Below are 22,667 nucleotides of genomic sequence, written 5' to 3' on the forward strand. Positions count from 1 at the left end.
GGGCCTTTGATTCTCACGTGTTGAGACAAACCACACCTTTTCTTGCCTTGTTTGCTTCTCTAAGGAAATCAAGCCGTATACATTGAATATCGACCCTCTAAACGTTTTATCTGCTGACGAGCTGCTCTATTTTAAACACAGGGATTCTAAAACAGATTTAGAAACTGCATTTTTTAAAAAGGGAAGGAAAGCGGAAAAAGCCTTCAATAGTGTCCTCGAAAGATTTGCAACCTCATAGTAAAATAAAAATACACAGATACAGGAAGGGATGTTTCAAAGAGGAGTGGCCCAGGTGGCTGCTGGTGCACATGGGCGCCTCCTGACGGCCGCCTTGCTGACACGTCCCAGGGACTCAGCTGTGGACATGCGCAGGGAGCAGAGAGAAGACCAACACTTGCAAACCTCCTGAGGCTTTGCCGATTATCTCATTGAATCGGCTCAACAGCTGCATGGACACTGGGGGATCCCAGAGCTTTAATTATTGACCTAAAGTCCCTTGATTCATAAGCAGTGAACCAGGACTCAACCCAGGTTGGCTATCACCTCCCTCAACCCCCCAGTGGCTATGGGTTTCTAAGTGTTAAATAAGAGTAAGTCGGGGGCAGCAGAGAGCACGTGCCAAATCATTTCCTATCAAGTGACGCTGGTTCCCTTGGGGGCCTCTAGCTGTTTTGTGCTCGTTCCCCCGCCTCCATGTGAGGCAGTTTTGAGAATGTCCATTGGTTCCTCAGCCTTCCCTACAGCTGCCTCTGGAGCCCCAGCCCTCAACTTCTCAACTTCCAGCCACTGCTCACCCAACGCAACCTTGACTCCTGGCCACTTTGCCTGATCTCCAAGTGTCTTCTTGAGCCCTTCTGTTGCCAGTGGTCCCAGCCAAAGTAAAGCTATGTTGCTGTCAGTTAAGATCAGAGTAGAGGCAATGGTGCTGGGTTCAAAGCTAGAAAGAGATTGTGCTTTGTTTCAGAGTAAAACATTGGGTAGGAGAAGACAGAACCTTCCTGAAGGGTCCTCCAGTGGCATAGGAGGCACAAATGGAAATGCTTCAAGCTCTAATAGGGACACGTGCAGGACACACTGGGAGCACTGGGAAATGGACTTGGCATGGGCTCCTCCCTCTGTTTGGAATGCTCTGCTCTGTCCTGCCTGGTGGGTGGGGGCTTATTCCTACAGACTCACAAGACACCCCTCTGCTCCCTCCTCACCGGCTCATGCAAAGCTGATCATCGACACTACTACTCCCCCCATTATTTTATTTAGTTGATAGTGGTGCCAACAAATGGTCCCTCTAGAACAAGAACCGTGTCCCCAGTCTAAGGCCTGCAGTAAGTGCTCAAAGGTATTTCCTACTGAAACTAGGACTGAAGGATTGGGTGCATGCATAGCAGGAGGGTGCCCAGTGTGATTTCCAGAGAAGTTAAGTGAGAGCTGATTCTTGCAGAGAATCGGAGTTGGCCCCATTAATTAGTATCAGGACATCTTCCAGATTTTCCTGGCAGACAGAATGCTACAACATTTTCTGGACCTCTAGTGTCTGTCCTTATGCCAGGGTTTCTCAACCCCAGTATTATTGACATCTTGGGCCAAATAATTATTTGTGGGGCACTGTCCTCTGCCTTAAAGGATATTTAGCAGCACCCCTAGCATCTACCCACCAGATGCCAGGAACACATTCTCTCCATGTTGTGACAAGAGAAATAATTCTGGACATTGCCAAAACTCTCCCCCGGGACAGAGTCTCCCTGGGCTCAGAATCACTGCTTTAGTCTCAAAAAAAAAAAAAAAAAAAAGCTCCTGTGAGCCATGGAAACAGACATTTCATAAAATCTACCAATCAGAGGAAATTACTAGACTCATTTTACCATTTTTAAGAAACTACAGTGAGCCAAGCAGGTCACACTGGGCCTTTCTACCAATCTATCTAACCTCAGATACTGTAGGCCCATTTTACAGATGAGGAAGCAAGATCAGAGTGCTTAGGTGATTCATCCTCAGGTGGATTCAGGTGTTTCATGTCCCTTCTGTGCTGAGTCAGGGCCTGCTAGGGTGCTTCTACTGTCTTTTCAAACTTAGGGTACCTGTGTGAATTGGGGTGTGCAAATAAGCTGTAGCATGAAAGGAAATCAGATGTGTGGAACATGTCCACTTGTAAAAGTAAATACTCTGATAAATATGGACCTCGAAAAAAATTATAATGAGTCTAGATTAAATTAATCACAAAAGCATAAATATTAGGTCCAAAGGAGTTTCTTCACCAGGTGTCCTTTCGGTACATAAGCTGACATAGAAATATTTAGTCCAAAGGATGGCTTTTGCTAGGTTTTTAAGCAAAATTGTTTCCATGGTTCTGTTAGCTCGCTGGTGTGTTAGAAGCACTATTCCTCAGCCTCCGTGACAAAAGCAACACGTATGCGAAGTCAATGCTAATAAATATGTCTGCAGATGTTGAAAACATAATAAGCAAATCTTAGATCATGAAGGTTTGCCTAAATAGAATCCACTGCACTTCTTCCTTCCTCTCTCAAAGAAGAGCAAGTTCAGGGACAGTGAGAGGGTCTCTCCGGGGGTCTTGCTAACGTTTGCAAAGAACCACGCATGTTTGCATTGTGCTCCATGGTATTGATCTAGAAGTTCTAATAACAAAGGTTTTTCAGACTTGCTCATGCATATAATCAGGAGTCCAGTTAGGTTTTTGTTTTCAAGGTACATATTTCAGGTTTGACTGCTACACATAAGCAGTACGAATGCAAGACCCCTCTCAAGCTTCCTGAGTTTTTGTTGTCGAATAAAAGCTCAGGAAAGGCAGTGCCCACAACCAGACAAATCAACTCTTTAAAAACAAGGTTTCTCCTTTTTAAATGGTGTTTTAATCCAGTTTTGGCATTCAGGGATGTTTTGGTCACAAGAAGAGCAATTGCACCATATTAGGTAACATCTTTGCTCCTTACATCTTGAAATGAAAACCAAGAGCTAAGTTCACAAATCTGATTCCCTTTAAAGACACATTTGATTGCAAAGCCGCCTTGTCCTGTTTGATCTCCTCCATGGGCTGCATGACTGATCTAAGCTGAAGTTCCTGGTTCCTGGTCCCTGGTGGGGGAGCAGCCTCCTGCATTGGCTCCTTCTAGTAACGGAGGACGTTCTGTGGGTTGGCTTTGCCACCTAGTGGCCGGCAGACCACTCACAAACCATGATGGCTCTGGGACGCGTCGTCACTGTGGAGCGCGGTCATGATTCTGACAGAAAACAGACTCTCTTGTGAAAGAGAGACCCAAAACAAACCCCCAATATGATGCATGCAGCATTCAAAATAGAAAAGAAGCTCGAAGTAATTAGTCTTAAAAATAAGGCTTGGATGTAAATTGCAAAGATGTTCTTTCTCCTGGACATGTTTTAAAAAAAGAAGAAGAAGAAGAAAGAATAATTGATGGAGTAGAATTAATTTAGACCTGGGGGGTGGTGGGACAGTAGGTTGTGCTTTTTTATCATTTTAAGGGTTTAAAAATTGAGATCCTTGAATCCTTTTTCTAGGATAATTTGTTCCTGGGATGGCTTAGAGGAAGTAAAATGAGTTTATCTTTTTGGAATTCATCCCAAAGAAAGTGCCTCATATTTATATTGGCCCCTTCCATTTCTCTAAGGAATTTCATATTTATTTTCATGATGCATTTTTTAATTTTAAAAAATATTCTGTATGTTTTATAGATTTATAACCCCAGAACACTTTTATTCCATAATTAGGAAGGGATAAATTTTCCATAATTATCTTTCAATTTCCCCTAACCTCTATATGCTCAAATTATTTTTTTCTTCACATTTTCTATTTCACCTTGGTTTTGTTCTGATTTTTTGGTGGTGCCCAGTACCAAATTCAGGGCATTGTGTGTGCTAGACAAGAGCTCTACCACCGAGCTACCTCCCCAGCCCTACCCTTTCCTTTTAAATGTTAATAAAAGATATCAAAATATCCAGTGCAGTGGCTTTCAAACACTGTTGACCTTGAGCTATATTATATGCCCATCATGATTTCATAGTAAAATATGTGTCATGTGAGGCAAAAGTTTCATGAAGCAACATTTATCGTCATTCTGTTGTATGTACTCTGATATATCCTGTTCAGTTCGATTTATTTTTTATCTTTTAATTCTCATATTGGCTCTTGCATTTTAAACTTAGTGGATCAATTCCATATGTACTCCAAAATATAATGAAGCAAAAATGGTCAAAGGATCTGGATACAAACGCACGCTCAGAGATGAAGTCGAGAACCAACCCCGTGCTGTGTGCCTGCACATGTGACCCACCCGGGAGTGAACCAGAAACCACGTGTGCCCCCAAAGTCTCCCGGGTGCCCACAGGCAGGTTATGTTCTCACCTGAGCTCCGCTGCTCTAGAACCCTGGGACAGCACTTCCCTGAGTTCCCCACCCCCCAACAGCACTTGATGGGGCTGGAGCAGCTGAGCATCCCATAAAAGAGTCCAGTCTGCTCTGCTCTGGCTCCCCCACCCCCACCCTGCCGCCACCCTCATATCCTGATACCCCAGCTTAGGGTCTCTCATGAAGTGCCAAGGCCAACAGGCTGACAGGGTCTCCACTCTCACCACTGCTTCTTGCTGAGCATTAGAAGGAAGAATCCCCGGGATCTTCTTCCCAGTGTGGTTCAGTTCAATGGGCGTTGACCATGAATGAACTCCGCAGACTCAAAATACTCAACAGAACACAGGCTTGAAGCTTAGAAATGATGTGCCTGCCTCAGAAAAAGCACCTTAAACTGAGGGAGATTTATCCCAGGCTTAGCACCATCTCAACTGGGATCTCACCTAGAACCCCTGAGTGTTAGGAAATTACATATAATATATAAAATCATAGATAGACCTGAAAAAAGCCATTAGGTGACTTTCATGTGTGGTAAGTATTAGGTATGCTTTTTTGAAGTCCTTGTGACCTGCCAATCATTTTCTACTGTGAGACCATAATTGTTGAAACTCCAAACAGCGGGGATCCTTGTGGTGGGAGATCTTGGCCCAGAGGCATGGGGACTAGTGAGAAAGCTACAGAAGATGGCCCAGGTATGGGCATCAGAACGAAGGTGGGGATAGGCAGGAGGGTCTCATTTCCTGGCTACCTAGGAACACTCCCTTATTCAGTACAGTGGGGTCCAGCCTTGATGTGAATTGGTGGGGACACCAGGAACGTCCCTTGCCAGGGCTATGAAGAGAGGACAAGGTATGCTCTGAAGAGGCGTGTGGCAGGCAGCAATGTCCCCCTGGATTCCGCTTAGAACAGAACAAATGTAGAATTAACCACAGGGAAATTCACAGGATGAAATGAACTAAAAGAAAATCATTGACCTTAGGCTTATTTCTGAAATTCTTAGTTTATGTTTTTTAACCACACTGTCAACTGAACAGATCAGCAGCAAAGGGAAGGAAGGAAGGTCTCTGCCACAGGAAAGGGAGTCTGTGACCAGGAGGAGAGCTAGGGTGCATTGGGGGTGAGGGGACACATCATACCTCTGCAGGTAAACACGTGCACTTTCAATCTGGCATACACTCAGATCAGCAAGATCAAGGGTTCTGTCTTCACATAACTTAAAATTGCATTTGGAAGTCCCATGCCATGCAGCTTACAGCAGGGTTTCCTGTTCAGGGTCTCCCACACCTGAAATCCAGGGCTGGTCAACCTGACTTTCCCTTCTTGGGGCAGGACTACTGCTTGTTGGATCCTCTGCCATCCTGACTCTGAGCAGAATACAGCACTGTATTCAGTCTGGGTGGGCCAAGGGGAGGGTCTTTCTTTTGTCTCATGCTTAGGCCAGAGGACCATTCCTTGCTCCTCAATCCTGAGTGTTTGTGGTGCTTAAAGACCTTACCTTTGAGATATTTATCTCTACTAGAGTCTTTGAAGGTCACTTTAAAAGCAAAAAAAAAAAAATGATCCTGGACAAGCTTCTTTGTCCCTAAATTTCTGCAGAAACAACCCAGCTCTGCAGACGCAGGACGTTAGCGTGGGGACCAGGGAAGCAACATGGCCATGGATACTTCGAAGTGCTAGCCTGCCACTCCAGGATGTTTCCTGCCCTCTCCAGACCCCGCAGGCTGGGTGGTAGTGTTCTAATTTTGTAGAGGAAGGAGTAGTCTGAACTGCACACTTCGCAGGCCAAGGCAGAACGGGAACCCATTCAGCCGAGCTCCAGGACCTCGCTTTACCTCTCGGCTGAACTGCTTTCTACTGAAAAGCTACTGCTGGGGGTGAGAGCGTCCCACTTATGAGCAGTGTGGGACGAATATGTCTGGGTCCATGGTCCTCCCTAGACACTGCCTCCCCTCCTCGTTGGGTGATGCTCTTCCTGGTCCTTTTAGCTCCCCAGTCAGCACGTCCCTATCCTCAGTGTCACAGCCCTCTGTCAGATCTCCTTCTCCCTTGGTGCCTTTTGCTGTCATGTACCTGGTTGTCAGAAGGAAGTCTGATAGCTGCCATCAGGAGTGCCGCGGTTATTAACTTATTAACTATCGTCCTTGGGGAACTGTGTCACGTGGGTACACAGGAGACTATGGGCCATTCCCCTTTAGTGGCTCTTTGATGGCTGTAAAATGTTTGCTGAGCTCATAATCTACATCCATTCTACCACCGACAGGTTCTAGAAATCTTTAAAAATGAGGAAAAGCACATCTCTGAGATTTTTAAATGGTCCTAGGTACTGAGTTAATGGAGGGTCATGAGAGTAATGATGGCCGCTGGCCAGCTAAGCCAAAGAGTACAAGACACAGTCATGTGTGATGATTTGAGGTTGAGACGTTTCCTAATGGTTAGTCAAGAAGCCCTGGATTCCACTTAGAACAGAACAAATGTAGAATTAGCCACAGAGAAATTCACAGGATGAAATGAACTAAAAGAAAACCATTGACCTTAGGCTTATTTCTGAAATTCTTATTTGTGTTCTTTCACCACACTTGTCAACTGAACAGATCAGTCGCTGCTGAATTTGTACACACATAATATGACTATCCACGGGGAGCGATTTAATATTGTCTAAATAACTGTGTACTTTTAAAAGTATTTTATTCACATCCCATCTTCCAGCTAGGGGGTAGTTCCCAGAGGGTAGAGGCTGGGACTTCCTGAATTCCACAGCTCCGAAGCTGAACCAGGTGCTGATGTTGATAAGAACAGAATATGTTAATAAGAGCCTATTAGTTGCAGGTAACAGAAACCTATCTCAGCAAGCCCAGCAACAAAGGAAGTGTGTTGGCTCACATAACCAGCAAGGTCAAAGATGTGGTGTTGATTTAGAAAGAGGTAAATCCAGTTTTCAAAGCACTCCACATCCTGCTGGCTGCTTCCCACATTCCCTCCTCCGGGTTTCATTCCCGGCAGGCCTTCCCTTGTGTTTACCTACTTCTCAGATTTCCACATGCTTACAATTAGGCTGACCAGCATCCAGCAATCCCAAAGAGAAGAGAATTTTTCTCTTTTTCCAGCATCTCTACCTGTTCCCCAAACTGACCCTCCCTACTTGGATCTGCTTTAAGTCCATTAATGTGGCCAAGGACTTGGGATCAGGTCCTCATGGCAAGTAATATTCGTGAACAGCTGAAAGAATGATAAGTAACAGACATCTGATGACATCACCGTGACATCAATTGACAGAAGAGTAAAGGTTTTTTTTTTTAAAGACAGATATGTAAAGCACTGGAACTTTTGGGCATTACCTGTATTGATAATAAAATCAGCTTAACATAAGATATGAAAACAAAGCAACAGAATGTGACCTGTTCCCATGGGACATGAAGGCAGAGACTTAGAAAGTGCTATGAAGGCTGAGAGTCCCAAAGGTACTGAAGGTCTGTGAGAGCCACTGGGCCGGGGTGGCCAAGGAGGACAATAAGAAGGGATGCAAGGTACCTAGCTACCATGTCTAGGAATCTTTGCGGTAACCGAGATATGGGGAAGATTAAAGACATCTCAGAAAGTCTAGAATAAATGAGCTTGTTGCCAAACCTTATAAGAAACTAATATACCATGTCGTCAATCCATGTTTTAAAGGGACAGTAGAATGTGAGTTGATTTACACTTACTTCTGTCTTGCTTTGGTTGGCTTTGCCTGTTCCAGTGAGGTTTAAATGGATGGTACCCCTTACAGTTGCTATTTAAAGTCTCAGGCAGATAAATGCCCAGGTGGATAAAATGCAAATGAACCAAGTTAATTTATCATGTAGCATGATGAAAACACTATATTGAAAAATTATCATGTAAGCACCTAATATTTCCCCTTTCTAAAATAAAAGAAGTAAGTATGCTGTTTGTCATGGAATTATATTTAGAAATGGGGAAAATGCAAGGTTCAATAGATCGTACAAGCTATTTGTACCACCTTGAACAAATCCATCTCCATTAGCCCTAGACTCTTCATCCTTAAAATCAGAGAATGAACTGGATAAGGTTCTGCTTCTTTGAGACCCAGCATCCTATTAACACATCTTTTGTGTCTTTTAACGCATGCAAAGGACATATCAAAGGAAGGCAGAAACTTTCCTAACTGCATTTTTTTCTCTCTCTCTCTCTTTCCCAGACTATGTCAGAGAGTCACAATGACCTTGCACAGTAACAGTACCACCTCGCCTTTGTTTCCAAACATCAGCGCTTCCTGGATACACAGTCCTTCAGATGCAGGCCTGCCCCCAGGGACTGACACTCATTTCGGCAGCTACAACATTTCACGAGCAGCTGGGAATTTCTCCTCTCCCGATGATACCACCAGTGATCCATTGGGAGGTCACACCATCTGGCAGGTGGTCTTCATCGCATTCTTAACAGGCTTCCTGGCCCTGGTCACCATCATCGGCAACATCCTGGTGATAGTGGCATTTAAGGTCAACAAGCAGCTGAAGACAGTCAACAACTACTTCCTCCTCAGCCTGGCCTGCGCCGACCTGATCATCGGGGTCATCTCGATGAATCTGTTTACTACCTACATCATCATGAATCGGTGGGCATTGGGGAACTTGGCCTGTGACCTCTGGCTCTCCATTGACTATGTGGCCAGCAACGCCTCCGTCATGAATCTCCTCGTCATTAGCTTTGACAGGTACTTCTCCATCACAAGGCCGCTCACCTACCGAGCCAAACGAACCACCAAAAGAGCCGGGGTGATGATCGGCCTGGCCTGGGTCATTTCCTTCGTCCTGTGGGCGCCTGCCATCTTGTTCTGGCAATACTTCGTAGGGAAGAGAACTGTGCCTCCGGGGGAGTGTTTCATCCAGTTCCTCAGCGAGCCCACCATCACCTTTGGCACGGCAATCGCCGCCTTTTACATGCCTGTCACCATCATGACTATTTTGTACTGGAGGATCTATAAGGAAACCGAGAAACGTACCAAAGAGCTCGCTGGGCTGCAGGCCTCGGGGACAGAAGCAGAGGCGGAAAACTTTGTCCACCCCACAGGCAGTTCTCGAAGCTGCAGCAGCTACGAACTTCAGCAGCAGAGCTTGAAACGCTCGGCCAAGAGGAAGTATGGCGGCTGCCACTTCTGGTTCACCACCAAGAGCTGGAAGCCCAGCGCCGAGCAGATGGACCAAGACCACAGCAGCAGTGACAGCTGGAACAACAACGATGCTGCCGCCTCCCTGGAAAACTCAGCCTCCTCCGACGAGGAGGACATTGGCTCCGAGACCAGAGCCATCTACTCCATTGTGCTCAAGCTCCCGGGTCACAGCACCATCCTCAACTCCACCAAGCTACCCTCGTCGGACAACCTGCAGGTGCCTGAGGAGGAGCTGCGGGCACTGGATGCCGAGAAGAGCGCCAATAAGCTGCAGGCCCAGAGGAGCGTGGACGATGGTGGCAGCTTTCAGAGAAGCTTCTCCAAGCTTCCCATCCAGTTAGAGTCTGCCGTGGACACAGCCAAGTCCTCTGATGCCAACTCCTCGGTGGGTAAGACCACGGCCACTCTACCTCTGTCCTTCAAGGAAGCCACTCTGGCCAAGAGGTTTGCTCTGAAGACCAGAAGTCAGATCACGAAGCGGAAGAGGATGTCCCTCATCAAGGAGAAGAAGGCAGCCCAGACCCTCAGCGCCATCCTGCTGGCCTTCATCATCACCTGGACCCCCTACAACATCATGGTCCTGGTGAACACCTTTTGTGACAGCTGCATACCCAAAACCTATTGGAATCTGGGCTACTGGCTGTGCTACATCAACAGCACCGTGAACCCCGTGTGCTATGCCCTGTGCAACAAGACATTCAGAACCACCTTCAAGATGCTGCTGCTGTGCCAATGTGACAAAAGGAAGCGGCGCAAGCAACAGTACCAGCAAAGACAGTCGGTCATCTTCCACAAGCGCGTGCCCGAGCAGGCTCCGTAGAGGAGCTTTTATCCATAGCAGAGACATAAAAACGCACACGTCGACCCACGACCTTAGGCGGAGTCAGGCGAGGGTGGGGGCGACTCCTGGTGATGATAAAAAGAGTTTTTATCAGCCAGATGTGAAAGAAGCTGCCTGTTTACTCACCCACTGAGTCAACCAATTTTAATATAAAGCATCAAATACCAATTCAGCAAAAAAAAAAAAAGGCATACTACTGAATATAAAGAAATTTATTCTGAAATAGACTTTACATGTATTTTTCTTAAAGAGGAAACAAATATTGCTTCACAGCAGTTATACCCTCAAATTGTTTCACCTGGGTCTTTTAATTCCCATTAGCTCTGGAATCACAGAGGAGCCTAGCTGGCCCAGTTATCCCCAAGGATCCCAAGTTGATCCAGCTCCCTCGTGGAATGCAGCAGGCTAGTGAATCTGTGGTTGTGAAATTGTTTCATACATTGCAAAGCTGAACCTTCTTGTCCCGGTAGAGCTTCCGTCCTCTCTTTGGTGTGTTGTTAAACTCTAGTTGTGGACTTGATTCTTGATTCTTGCAAAGTACTGTTCTGTGCAGTTCAAGTTTCTTACAAATAAAATTGCATAAGTATATAAATATATGTATATATATATATATTGTGTGTGTGAGTTCTGCATGCACACACATAGTGTATATAACATAATGGAAACACTGAACTGGCAAATTTGTTCTGCAATATATACTTTCAGTACTTTGGTAACTGAAGTTCTCTAGGATCCTTATATACTATAAAAGTGAAACAACCCAGCTTAATTGTTTTTGACCCTGGGGCTGTTTTCCACTAACCACCCTGAAGAATATTCCGCAGAGACCCCAGGCCTCCTGGCAGACCTGTGCACACCAGAGGACCTCGAGAGTCAGTTGGCACCAGGACTGGGCCAGATTCTTGAGTGCACGCAGCCTCCTGTGCTGATATCTCCATCAAGAGAGCTAAGTGGGGGCCCCTCTGAGCTCAGAAAAAGAACCACATCCACAGGCTCGAATTTAGTCATTGAAATCTCAATATTTCCAAACAAAGTCTCTGCTCTCTAAGCTGCCTGAAATGCAACAGTAGTGTTACATTTGAATGTCATACACAGCAATATATCGGCAATAGATGCATTGTGAGGGAGATGAAGGAGAACGCTGTACTCCATTTCTTGGTACCTGGCACCTTCTAAGAGAAAGCAGGGCTCCCCTGTCACTTAGCTCTGCTAGGGACTTTTGGTTTGCAGTCTGTAACCATCGCCCAGGAAAAGGTGGGGTCTAGGAAGTTACATGTCCTCCGAAAAAAGAATGACATTTGAGAAAGTTGCTTCAAATTGATTTCCTTACATTTTGAAAATCTAATTGTGCATTATCCTTGGATCCCCCCGAATGCTCAGCGTCCCGGGGGGAGGGGCGGGTGCCGCTGCTCTAGCTGTCCTGTCGCTGCTGTATCATTGGGGTTCCTTCTTTTCTTTTTGCTGGGGCTGTGGGGGGCGGGAGGGCTGCCGAGAACCCTTTCCTTTGTTCGGGGGCATCCGTGTCATGGACCCAAAGCTGGGCAGAAGCTGCTTTCGTATTCAGTGTGAGGTGGTGTTTACAGACGACTTTGACAACAGTGAAAAGTGTCCTCAGTGGCGTGTGTGTATCTCAACTATTTAATGTCGTGTTCTGTTTATATGAAGAACTATTTATGCATATTTCACCAAGTGTTTATTTAATGTTGATAAATATGACTTCTGCAGCCATGGTGTCCTTTGAAAGTGATTTTTTTTTAAGGTCCACTTGAGCAATGAATAAAGTCTATTGAGCTTTTATGTGGCTAAGAAGAAAAAAAAAATGTCATCCTGTTGGCATCCACAAGTTCCTAAATCTTTCTAGGTAATAAAACGTCAACTGTCACTTGAACAAACAAAAGTGTTTAAAACCACTTGTTAGTTACACCTGATGGGAACGGAACAAAGCAATTCCCCATCGTTGTGTGAAATTATATTACAAAGTAAAAAAAAAAAAAAAAAACAAATCAGCATAATTGTAAGAATTGATTCTTTTTCTTTTTTTTTTTTTTTTTTTTTTGGCCCACATTCAACCAAAGAACAAGAGAAACTAGAGACTATTTTCTAATGTGTATAGCAAACTACAGAATGTTATGTTATCCACCTGTGAAACGTCTAGTAAGCAATTGTGTCTATATTTTATTACTCAAGTTGGCCTGGCACTAATAAACATGTGAATGCTTATTCATGTCTCCAAGTACGTCAGTCATCCCCGTCCTGGTGAAAACTTCCATCCGACTCCTTCCCCAAAGGGATGCTCCTGGTGTTTAATAAGAAAATACCAAACAAAATTAAGTTTCAGGGGCAGAGGAACTCTGAGAATAGGCAGAACTTCAATAGTTAATTAGGATTTTCTTCAGATATGATCATCTCCTGATTCTTGTCCTTTTATGATGCTGACAATGACAGAAAAGAGGCAAACTCAAGACTCCAGATCCCCCTTTTTAGTGCTGATTTTATTATAGAACTGTTTTTAAGCGTCTTATGGATGAAAGCCTCTCCTGACCACTGTACACTTACTGTTTAGAGAGAGGTCCGACTTTGGGGTCATTTTCAGAGTAGGAAAACAAGCAAAAGACTCTTTTGGATATGAAGAGTTGAGAAGCTTAACTATTTTAAGTATTTTAACTGGTCATTTGTCACACAGTCCTTTCTCAAAGGGCTTGTGATTAGAAGAGGCCATTCTGCATTTATAGATGATCAAATATCTTTATCCCCAGCCTTGGAATTGAATCGTTTCAAACCTGTGAATAAGGTTTACCGGGATTTTAGGATTACCACTTTCACTGAGACAGGAAAATGCTCAAACCTAAAATAAAGACATGGAGACACAAACAGCCCTCCACCCTAACCCCCTATTCTTGTTCTCTTTCTGTCTCTCTCTCCTCCAGGCCTTGCCTGATGGACAGGAGCAGTGAGCTCTCTGCTCCCTGCCTCCTGCCCTCTTGCCTATCTTTGGCTCTGTGGTCTTCGTGCTCCTTTTCCCTACTATCACCCCTCACCTCTTGAACCCAGCCTTGACTCTCTACATAGGTTGCATTTCTAGTCCCTCCTTAATGTATAATAATTCCAACTCGAACAGAAAAAAAAAAAAAAAACGAGAAAGCAGGAGCATGGACATCACAGTGCTGAAGGTCCAGAAGGACCTCAGTGTCCTCTGTCAAACTTCCTGTGCTGGAGGCAGCAGGTGGTTGCCCTACAGAGGGGAGTAAGTTCTGCAGCAGAGTTGGTCACCTCTGCAGGCCTCTGGGAGGGAAGAGGATGCCAAGGCTCTGGTCCACAGTGAAGCCTGATGCAGAGGAGGAGCCTGGGATCATACAGGTTATCCTGGACTTAATCTGAGTAGAGTTGATTCAAAGATGCAGACATAGTACTGAGGAGTTGAATAGTCCAGGACTGGCAACTTCCAAGGAGGACTAGGGGTGAGGCAGAATAGTCACAGAAGCACTGAATTGAAGATGGCCAAGTTCTTGGTCTTGGTCTGGTCCATGCAGTTACTTATCCTCAGGCATGCTTATCATTTTACCCAGGGTCCCTGAGTTCTCTGCCCATGCTCACTTAAGCCACGCGGACAGCAAATAGGTCAGAACTAGGAAGAATGTGAGGTCAAGAACTGCTAGGATGAATGTAAAATGGAATAACTGATGAACACTTGAAATTTTCAGATTTTGTACATCCACAAAATTATTAACTTAGATATTTTGACACACAAAAATATCTAAAAGACTCTTGAAATTTGTTGATAAACTTGGAATTCCATCATTTCAAATACCACTCTAATAAGCCACCATCACCTGAGTCCTGAGACCCTTACAAAGAGTTGCTGGGTAGCAGAAGTTCACTGGGTTTTTTGATGGCATTTCTTAATAGTACTGAAGCTTCAAAACAGGTATCCTAAAAAGGAAAAGAAAAAATCTTTAAAGTTACCTTTTGTTTATCCTGTACTTCTGCCCCAAAGAAGAGTCTTCTCCAATGCAGTTTGCAATGAACTTTTCTAAACAGGATTAATCTCAGCCCATACTAGGTTCAGGGATAGCTTTATAGGGACTCAGGTCACACACTCTCTTCTTCTGTCCATGATTCTGAATATTCAGCTCTAGGAAAACTAATGCTGAATGAGGAAATAGCCCACACCTCGGAGCCAGCTTCCCAGGATGGTCACACATGGCTCTCTAAAACTGGAGAATTCCATTTGTTTTTTCTGGCTTTGAAAAGGGAGGCTCATGTTGGGATAAAAAGGTGGAAAGACAAGTTCGTAAAATGACTAGACTCAGCCAAGGTTTGCAGCAGCACAGTTTTTTGTTGACAAGTTTCCCAATGAGCCAATGTTAGCACTGCTAGTTAGACATGCATCAGAGTTCACAGCTCCGGCACTTGGGTAAGTGAAAGTAGATTTCTAAGAATTTTATTATGGCCTCAGTCCTGCTGTTCTAATAGAACCTCAAAGACTCAGCTCAGAGTTCTCATGCTACCACTCTGGCCTAGCCTGGGACCACCCAGAATCACCCAGAGATCCAAAGAGGCTCACATCTCAGTTTTGCTCAAAACTTTTGCAAAAGGTGGCCATACTCTCAATCACAAAGAAGTATTAGTAAAACTTGCCTCACCCAAATTAGAATCCAGTAACCCCATCTAAAACTAAAGAGATTATCTCCAGAGTATAAAATTGTAGTGTTGTTCTTTCTTGAAGCCCGACATACTTGGCAGTTTTTCAATTCACATACCAAACCCCAAACTCTTTTTTCTCCTGAATTCTGTGAGTTCCTCAATAATGGAAAACGGATCTTACCCATCTCTGAACCCTATGTCCAGCACCGTTATCTGGTAAATAGCAGACATTCAGCAGGTATTGTTGAATGTTTAATAACCTCCGTATTAATTGATATACCAAATATTTATCAAACAAATATTTATGCATTGTCCCATGCTGCTGTTATAGTCAGGATTCATCTAGCTGGGAAGGAAAAGTGGCTCATAAATATCATGGTTAATGAAATATCACTGAGCAGTAAGAAGAAATATTTTAAACACATTTAAGTAGTGAATAAATCATTTAGAGTCCAAAAGAAGAAGAGCAAGCTCTCTTTTATCCCTAGAACTCCAAAACTTTTTAGCAGATTGGTCAAACGAGAAGCTCTACTTGCTGCATGTCCTAGTGCAGGGTCAGCAGGGTGGAGAGTCTATAAAGATGTTTTCTGTTTGTACAAGTGAAGATTCATAGTTTAGCCTAAACATCCTTGTGGGTCATTTTTTTTTTTTTTTTTTTGGCTTGGAAAGTTATTAGGAGAAGACCTTTTGTCCTGCTCTGCAAGCGATGAAACACCTCCTCACCAGGACCTGGCAGTTCAGCCTTCTGCAGGCAGCAGCTGAGACATCCATGGGGCTTCTGCTCAGGACTAGATGGAGGGCCCATGTGAGCAAGGTCCTTGTTTCTTTTGCAAGCACCAACTGTCACCAGGTGTGGCGCAGATGAAGGGATATTTTCAAGGTGGTGAATCCGCACATCAACTTGTGCCAGGTGGGTTTTGCGAACATTCTATGAACCATTCAGAGATGTTGTCACATGTCTAGTTTAGGAGGGTGGAGAGAAGCCACCATACAAAAGAGATGGGTATACACTTGCTCTGTCAGCAAAGGGTGTGTGTCCCTTTCACATCTAAAGCCGTGCCCACATCTTTGCCATAGGCACTAACTTTTACCTCTACTCCCCTGGGGCTAGCACTTCCTCAGTAGACCAGGGTCACAAGTCTTGGGATGAGTCTTTCTTCTGCAGACAAGGCAGTTGTCTGCACTATAACGTTACCTCTGCAGCTTTGTGGTGAATATCATCCTCAAGCTTCACAGTGAAATAAGTTAAAAAAAATTATTATGGAAGTATATGGTCCGCTGTCATTTTAAGCCAAGACCTATCGACATTTTATTGCACAAAAGGGTAGAGCATACTGAAGGGGTCATTCTAGACAGGTTGTGACAACCCTTGACTTCCCTTTCTTTTCTACAGATCATGGAACTTTCTTCAGCACTGTCTTTGCGCATTCTGGCCCGGATCACTGCCTGATCCTGTACTCAGGCAGTGCCACAGCTTGTGCAAACTGCATCTTGACACACTCCTTATTTTGGACACGTCCGATTTTTCTAAGATGGCACACTTGGCTACTTTAGGAGTCTGGCTATGTCACAGCCTGCCCCACAGACACTAGTCAGAGCCTCCATGGAGTGAAAACCGCCTGGCTTCGTCTTGCAAGGAAAGAGTAAGAATAATTGTCCCCCAACACACACACACACACACACACACACACACACACACACACACACACACATCCCTTTCTCTCTGTGCAGAACAACTTTCTTTGCCTGTCCCTAAAGCCCCGAGCTCAGTTGACAGTTTGGACCTGTGCTCATTAGACTGTCAGGCAACACCCCCAGCTTTGCCCTCTTGTCTGAATATAATCTAGATCAACCATCTAGATCAATGCAGGTGCCGGAAAAAGGAAGTGCAGTTCTCCCCACCCCTGGGATGGCAGGGGTTTTTACGTGAAGCTGCTACTGAGATTCAAGAAAGAAGTCTTGTGCTGTCTTTACTCTTCCTTACATGGCTACATTGAATGTGAAATGTAGCCATGACAGTAGCTGGCAATGTGGAAGGACAAAGCACGAGAGTATGTTATTGTTCAAAAATCAGCTAAGAATGAGTTGATTTTTTTAACTGAAAGGTGCATTTGTGAGAGGTGATAGGTAGTTTCGGGGGAGGTAACTACTTCCTTTATCCAAATGGTTACATGGGGGAGGAATTTTGTAAAATATGACCCATCAATTTAAATATTTCCCACAGTTATTTACCTTTTTGTCTGACTAAACTGGACCATTCCACCCTTAAAACAGAAATCTATATATATTTCTAATGACTATAGTTATATGTATTGTATACATTTCTAATGATAATAGTGTTTTTAAAACTATCCTACATATAGACCAATTAAAAATTAACAGTACTTAAGCAATGAGCATCCGTGATTTTTATTAAAATTACATATCACAAAAATAGGATTTGGGTATATATATACTGCTTTTTTGAAATGACATCCTCTTGACCAGAGTACTTACAAAGTTCTGAAGGCAATGAGCTGGCCACCGGTGGAGGAGAAGTTTCTGGTCTGTTTACAGTCATTTCCGGGCATCTCTACCTACTGCCCCTTCATCCTAACTCTGGCTTCAGTTTCTGGGAGATGCTGTGTGCCTAGTTCAGTGGAATCTGTCATTCTCCTTGAGAATTAACCACAGTATCCGAGATATGAAAAAGCAGGGGGATCTTCCACAATAACAGTCTATCAAAGGTTGTTTTAAAATTTTTCTTTTTTTTAGTTGTAGTTGGACACAATACCTTTATTCTGTTTATTTATTTATTTAATGTGGTGCTGAGGATCCAACCCAGCACCTCTCATGTGCTAGGTGAGCCCTCCACTGCTGACCCCCAGCCTGAGCCCCTAAAGGTTGGTTTTTCTTTCATTAGTTGATAAGGATCATTGGAACAAGGACTTCAGATGGTGGAAATTCTCACCCTCTCCAGCATTGTTTTTTTTTTTTTTTTTTTTATTGGTTGTTCAAAACATTACAAAGCTCTTGACATATCATTTTTCGTTCATTTGATTCAAGTGGGTTATGAACTCCCATTTTTACCCCAAATACAGATTGGAGAATCACATCGGTTACACATCCACATTTTTACATAATGCCATATTTCCTATCCCCTACTATCCCCCCTCCCCTCCCCTCCCATCTTCTCTCTCTACCCCATCTGCTGTAATTCAATTCTCTCCCTTGTTGTTTTTTTTCCAGCATTGTTTTTCTAAGGACAATATTTTATCCCTATTTCATAAGAATAGAATTGCTAAATGTTGAAACCAAGTGGGAAGAAAATTGTCTACAGCGTGTAGCTAGGCAGCACCGTTGTTGAGATCTCAATTCCTCCCTCCACCACTCCAGCTGTCACTCTATTTTGACTGCCGATCATTTGTCAATTAGCTATTAGCAAACATTTGAGAAATCAAAAATCTCTACAGGTCAAAAAAAATCTCAAAATACCAGAGGCCTCCATAGGCAAGATATTGTCATTAGGATCTGGAGAATCTTGAGGTTCTCCTTTGCTGAATGTATGAGCTGAGTAGACCAAAGATGAGTACGTGCACCTGAGCTCCAAGCCCTAGAAACACCCAAAACAGGACAGGTTAGTCCACAGGTAAGCTAAGGCTAGCAAAAGGATGCTTCCATTTGTTTCTTTCATCTTTTTATGGGTATCTTAGTCTTTCTCTATAATTCTTAAAAATGATGTCAACTTGTTTGGCTTCATTGAGTTTCTCTTCATTCTAGACAGCTCAATAGACTGTAATATTTAAATAAAAATTTATTATAAATGCTCCAGATTCATAGAATGACAAATCTCTTGTGATATCACCTTGTCTCTGATGCATGTATCTGTCATCCTTCCTAATTCACGTCACCAATAATCTTTTCCATAAACATGTGAGGTTTTGATTTTTAAAGGTCTTTTCCTTGTTGGATTTAGGAGAAACTATTTTTATTATTGATGTGGGCTGTCTGTGTATTTAGTTTGATCCCAGGGTGGTGATTTTGTCATGACTATTACTAAATTTACCTTCTCTTAACTAACTTATCCTGAAGCAAACCACTCTCCTTCAAGCAATTAATTCTCAGAGATGAAAAATGGGTGATTTGTCTTTCTGATACAGAAAGCCACTTAGAAAACAGGTGGAAAGTAGCAGTGTGATATATTCATAAACTCATCAAAGGGACAATTCTTTGAGAGTTAGTTGGATAAAGCCAATGTAATCTTGAGACTGCTCTAGTTCATTAAATATTTGATACTTGGATCTGCACAGATGTCTAGATGCCCAACCCCCTCCTGGGACTTAGGACTGTGGTGCCTGTGGACCCTGGCTGCAGGGAACTGAGTCTCAGAAGCCACTGGCTGCATTATGCACCCAGGTGAGCTGGAGAGGGATCCTGGAAAGCAACGAACAGGAAAACTAGGAAAAGCTTGAGCCACAGCTCTCCTCTAAGGGTGGCCTCTCCGCAGTCAGCTTCAGAACAGCATGAAATGGCTGGGCCGGAAGTCAATATTTTCCTAGACACCATTGTGTAAAATCGTTGCCACCCTAACTTACCATGGAATCAGCATCATTATCCTCAGTGGGGAAAGCAGAAGTGGGAGTCACGGTGGGGCCTGGCCATGATAAGATTTAAGGGATTCCTGAACTCTAGCTCACCACCACACACCCCTCCAGCACCAACGGCCTCAAGTCAACCCTGCCTGGTTGCTCCCACAGAAACCCAGATGGAAAACGGGCCAAAATTTGAAACAAACAACATGCATCTCACACAAGCTTCCCCTCTCAGGGTGGGAACACCCAGCTAATGCACCTTCCCCTCTGCCCCACTGACACCCACCATGCTCCAGCTCTCTCTGGACCCACATGTCCCCTAACCCAGCAATCAGTGTCACCTATTTGAGATTAATTATATAAAGTGTATGTGTTTTCTAACCTGATTTAAGACCTGTTTATTAAGAGACAATGGGTTCTGTTTATTTCTTTGGGGATTTTAAAATAAGGTTATGATCTTAACATGCTCCCAAGTTCAAGCAACATAGCTAGGACACAGTAAACCCTTGAGTGGAAGGGACCCTTAGGTATTCTCCAGTCAAATTTACATTCAGTTTATGAGGTCCCTTCTAGCATCCATGACACCTGGCCACCCAGATTCTGTATAAACAATTCCGATAGAGGTGAAATTCGTTCAACAAAGCAGACCACATGTGTTGAGACAGTTTTAATTACTCCATTGTACTTTATCCATTAGTTCTAGGCTTGTCAAGGGCATTGGTTTTCAAACTGGGGTATGAATACCCTGGAGCTGCATAAGGACTTTCCAGGAGCACGAGACCATGGGCAGCTCAAGGAATTCATTTCCAGACCCTCCATTGCCACGTGTAACTGTGTCCCAAGTTGGGCAGCTGGAAAAGATGGTCCCCTCCACACCTGCATTACACTCTGCGTGACAAACCTTTTCCCCTGCCCGAATCTCTTTCCTGGGTCATCACATCTGGACAAGACACAAAGGAATGGTTTTGAAATACTTGGTTTCTAAGAGAATATTCTGCGGCTAAAAAGCTGGTGGGGTAAGAAATACCAAAGAAAGCAGTATGTAACTCCACCCAGAGAACAAGCCCCTCTACGGCTCTATGATCCATCATCCATTAATCTATTTATGAATTAGAATTAAGAGGTGAAATGGCTCTTGTAAAAACACATTCTTCAAGTTGAAAAATTAGGTCAGGCTTTTTCCAACATAAAGTAAATGTAATTTGGCTGATTAGTCTGGCAATGAGGTCTGTTCTCGCCAATCAGATTATAAGGTGTACATTTTCCATAAGGTGAATGATAAAATCTGTTCTACCAGGTTTTGACAAAAATATATTTACTGAACAGAGATAGCATGGTATGCACAGGAAATCGAGCCCTTTAACCTCTTAAGTGTATGATAAAATTGCTTAGAGACCACATTAAAACGATGCAAGAGGGATATCGCTTTTTAAAATTCTTTCATGTGAACATGAGCAAAGAGAGAGAACTTCTGTAGTGAACGAAATACTAAGCTCCCTCATCCATATGACAGACCTCTGAGTACATGAAGACCACTCATTTCTCCCTTGCACAGTGGTCCTCCACTTTGACCCTCCCTGACAACCCAGCCATTCCTGGGAGTGCATGTTCCAGGGCATCTCAAGATGGGAAGGAATCAGTAACCCCAGAAAGGCTCAGCTCTGCCTTCCCCAAGTTGCGGCTCACACCACAGCCTGACCCCACTGAAACACTCAGGCTGGGCAGCTGGCTGGACACAAGGACTACAGCCACAGGCCCACTGTCTTCCAGGAAGCCAGCAAGTGGCTTGAATGGAGCTTGTTACCCAAACTCGGGCTGATCTTCAGCCCTCAGGAGTTGCTGTGGCTGCCTCAAGTCACAACCTACATGGATGTCAAAAGAAGGAGCCCAGGGAAAAAAGGGAGGCTGAGGGAAAATAGGTGTGTATTCGACTCTGTTGAAGGTGAGCATGCCCCCACACACAAGGCCCTCACAGCAAGGTGGTCAGCGGGGTTTCACACGCCTGGGGCTTCCCACCTGCAGTGGGCTGTCATTCTGAAAGAAGGAAGGACCCTGCTCTCCACCATGTTCTCAGTCCCTTGCTGTCATCACCAGCATCATGCACCGTCCTGGCCAAACCCTGCACATAAATCTAAAAGTTTCTAGGAGTATAGTCTTCCAGGAAAGGGCTGATCCAAAGAGAGCAGAGTCAAAAGTCTTAGGCCCCCTGGGTTTGATCCTCAGCACCACATAAAAATAAAAAAACAAAATAAAGGTGTTGTGTACAATTAAAAAATAAATATTAAAAAAAGAAAGTCTTAGCTTCTCACCTTCTAACTAGAATTTTTTAATAAATTGGAGAAAGAAGTCATAGCTTCCCAAAGCAACAGCCAGGCTCCTGAAAGAGCCCTCCAGAGATATCCTGCCTGTTGACACACACTCTGCAGGCCACTGTTGACGGCTGGAGCATCAGCTGAGCCTGGGTGTCCCTGGCCAGGATCACGGCTGTCATCGCAGCAACCCTAAGAGCCAGGTTTCTTGAAATCTCCATCTTCTCCAACAACATGTAGCCAGCTGGTTTTGTTGTTGATAATGTTGTGTTGTTGATTTTTTTTTTAGAGAGAAATTTTTTAATATTTATTTCTTAGTTCTCGGCGGACACAACATCCTTGTTGGTATGTGGTGCTGGGGATCGAACTCGGGCCGCACGCATGCCAGGCGAGCGCGCTACCGCCTGAGCCACATTCCCAGCCCTGTGTTGTTGATTTTTTTCCTGATTCCTGATTCTTGGACTGGGCTGCACTGGATGGTATAGCCTAACCTTGGGTTCCATCCAGCACTGAAAGAATGGGGGGGAAAATCATCTGCTCCTTCTTTCATTCTGTTCAAAAGTGAAAGTTTCTGTTTTCTGTCTGATAGAAACTTCTAGCTACAGAGCAGAGGTAACAGCAGAGAGGAAACATCCTCCTTCCCCAGACAGCTCTCCCTCCCAGGCCAGGTGCCCTGGCTCCAGGTATATTCCAGGCTCACACTGAGGACAGGGTCCCAGGACCCCCTGGGAAGAGCTGCTGTCTGGAAGCTCTTTAATCA

At 44.2% G+C, this 22,667-nt stretch overlaps 1 protein-coding gene across 5 annotated transcripts in view; it reads left to right on the forward strand.

Annotated features, from left to right (window-relative positions):
- Chrm3 (cholinergic receptor muscarinic 3) overlaps positions 1 to 12,603 on the forward strand; it is a 420,874-nt gene extending 408,271 nt beyond the window's left edge. For all 5 annotated transcript variants that reach the window (XM_021723071.3, XM_040277099.2, XM_040277095.2 and 2 more), the window contains one exon: positions 8,571 to 12,603. In XM_021723071.3, the coding sequence (XP_021578746.1) occupies positions 8,590 to 10,362 (1,773 nt within the window). In that variant the 5' untranslated portion in view covers positions 8,571 to 8,589 and the 3' untranslated portion in view covers positions 10,363 to 12,603. The remainder of the gene's footprint in view (positions 1 to 8,570) is intronic.
- Positions 12,604 to 22,667: the final 10,064 nt, after the last annotated feature.

This window comes from Ictidomys tridecemlineatus, chromosome 10 (genome assembly GCF_052094955.1).
Source record: "Ictidomys tridecemlineatus isolate mIctTri1 chromosome 10, mIctTri1.hap1, whole genome shotgun sequence".
NCBI lineage: Eukaryota > Metazoa > Chordata > Mammalia > Rodentia > Sciuridae > Ictidomys > Ictidomys tridecemlineatus.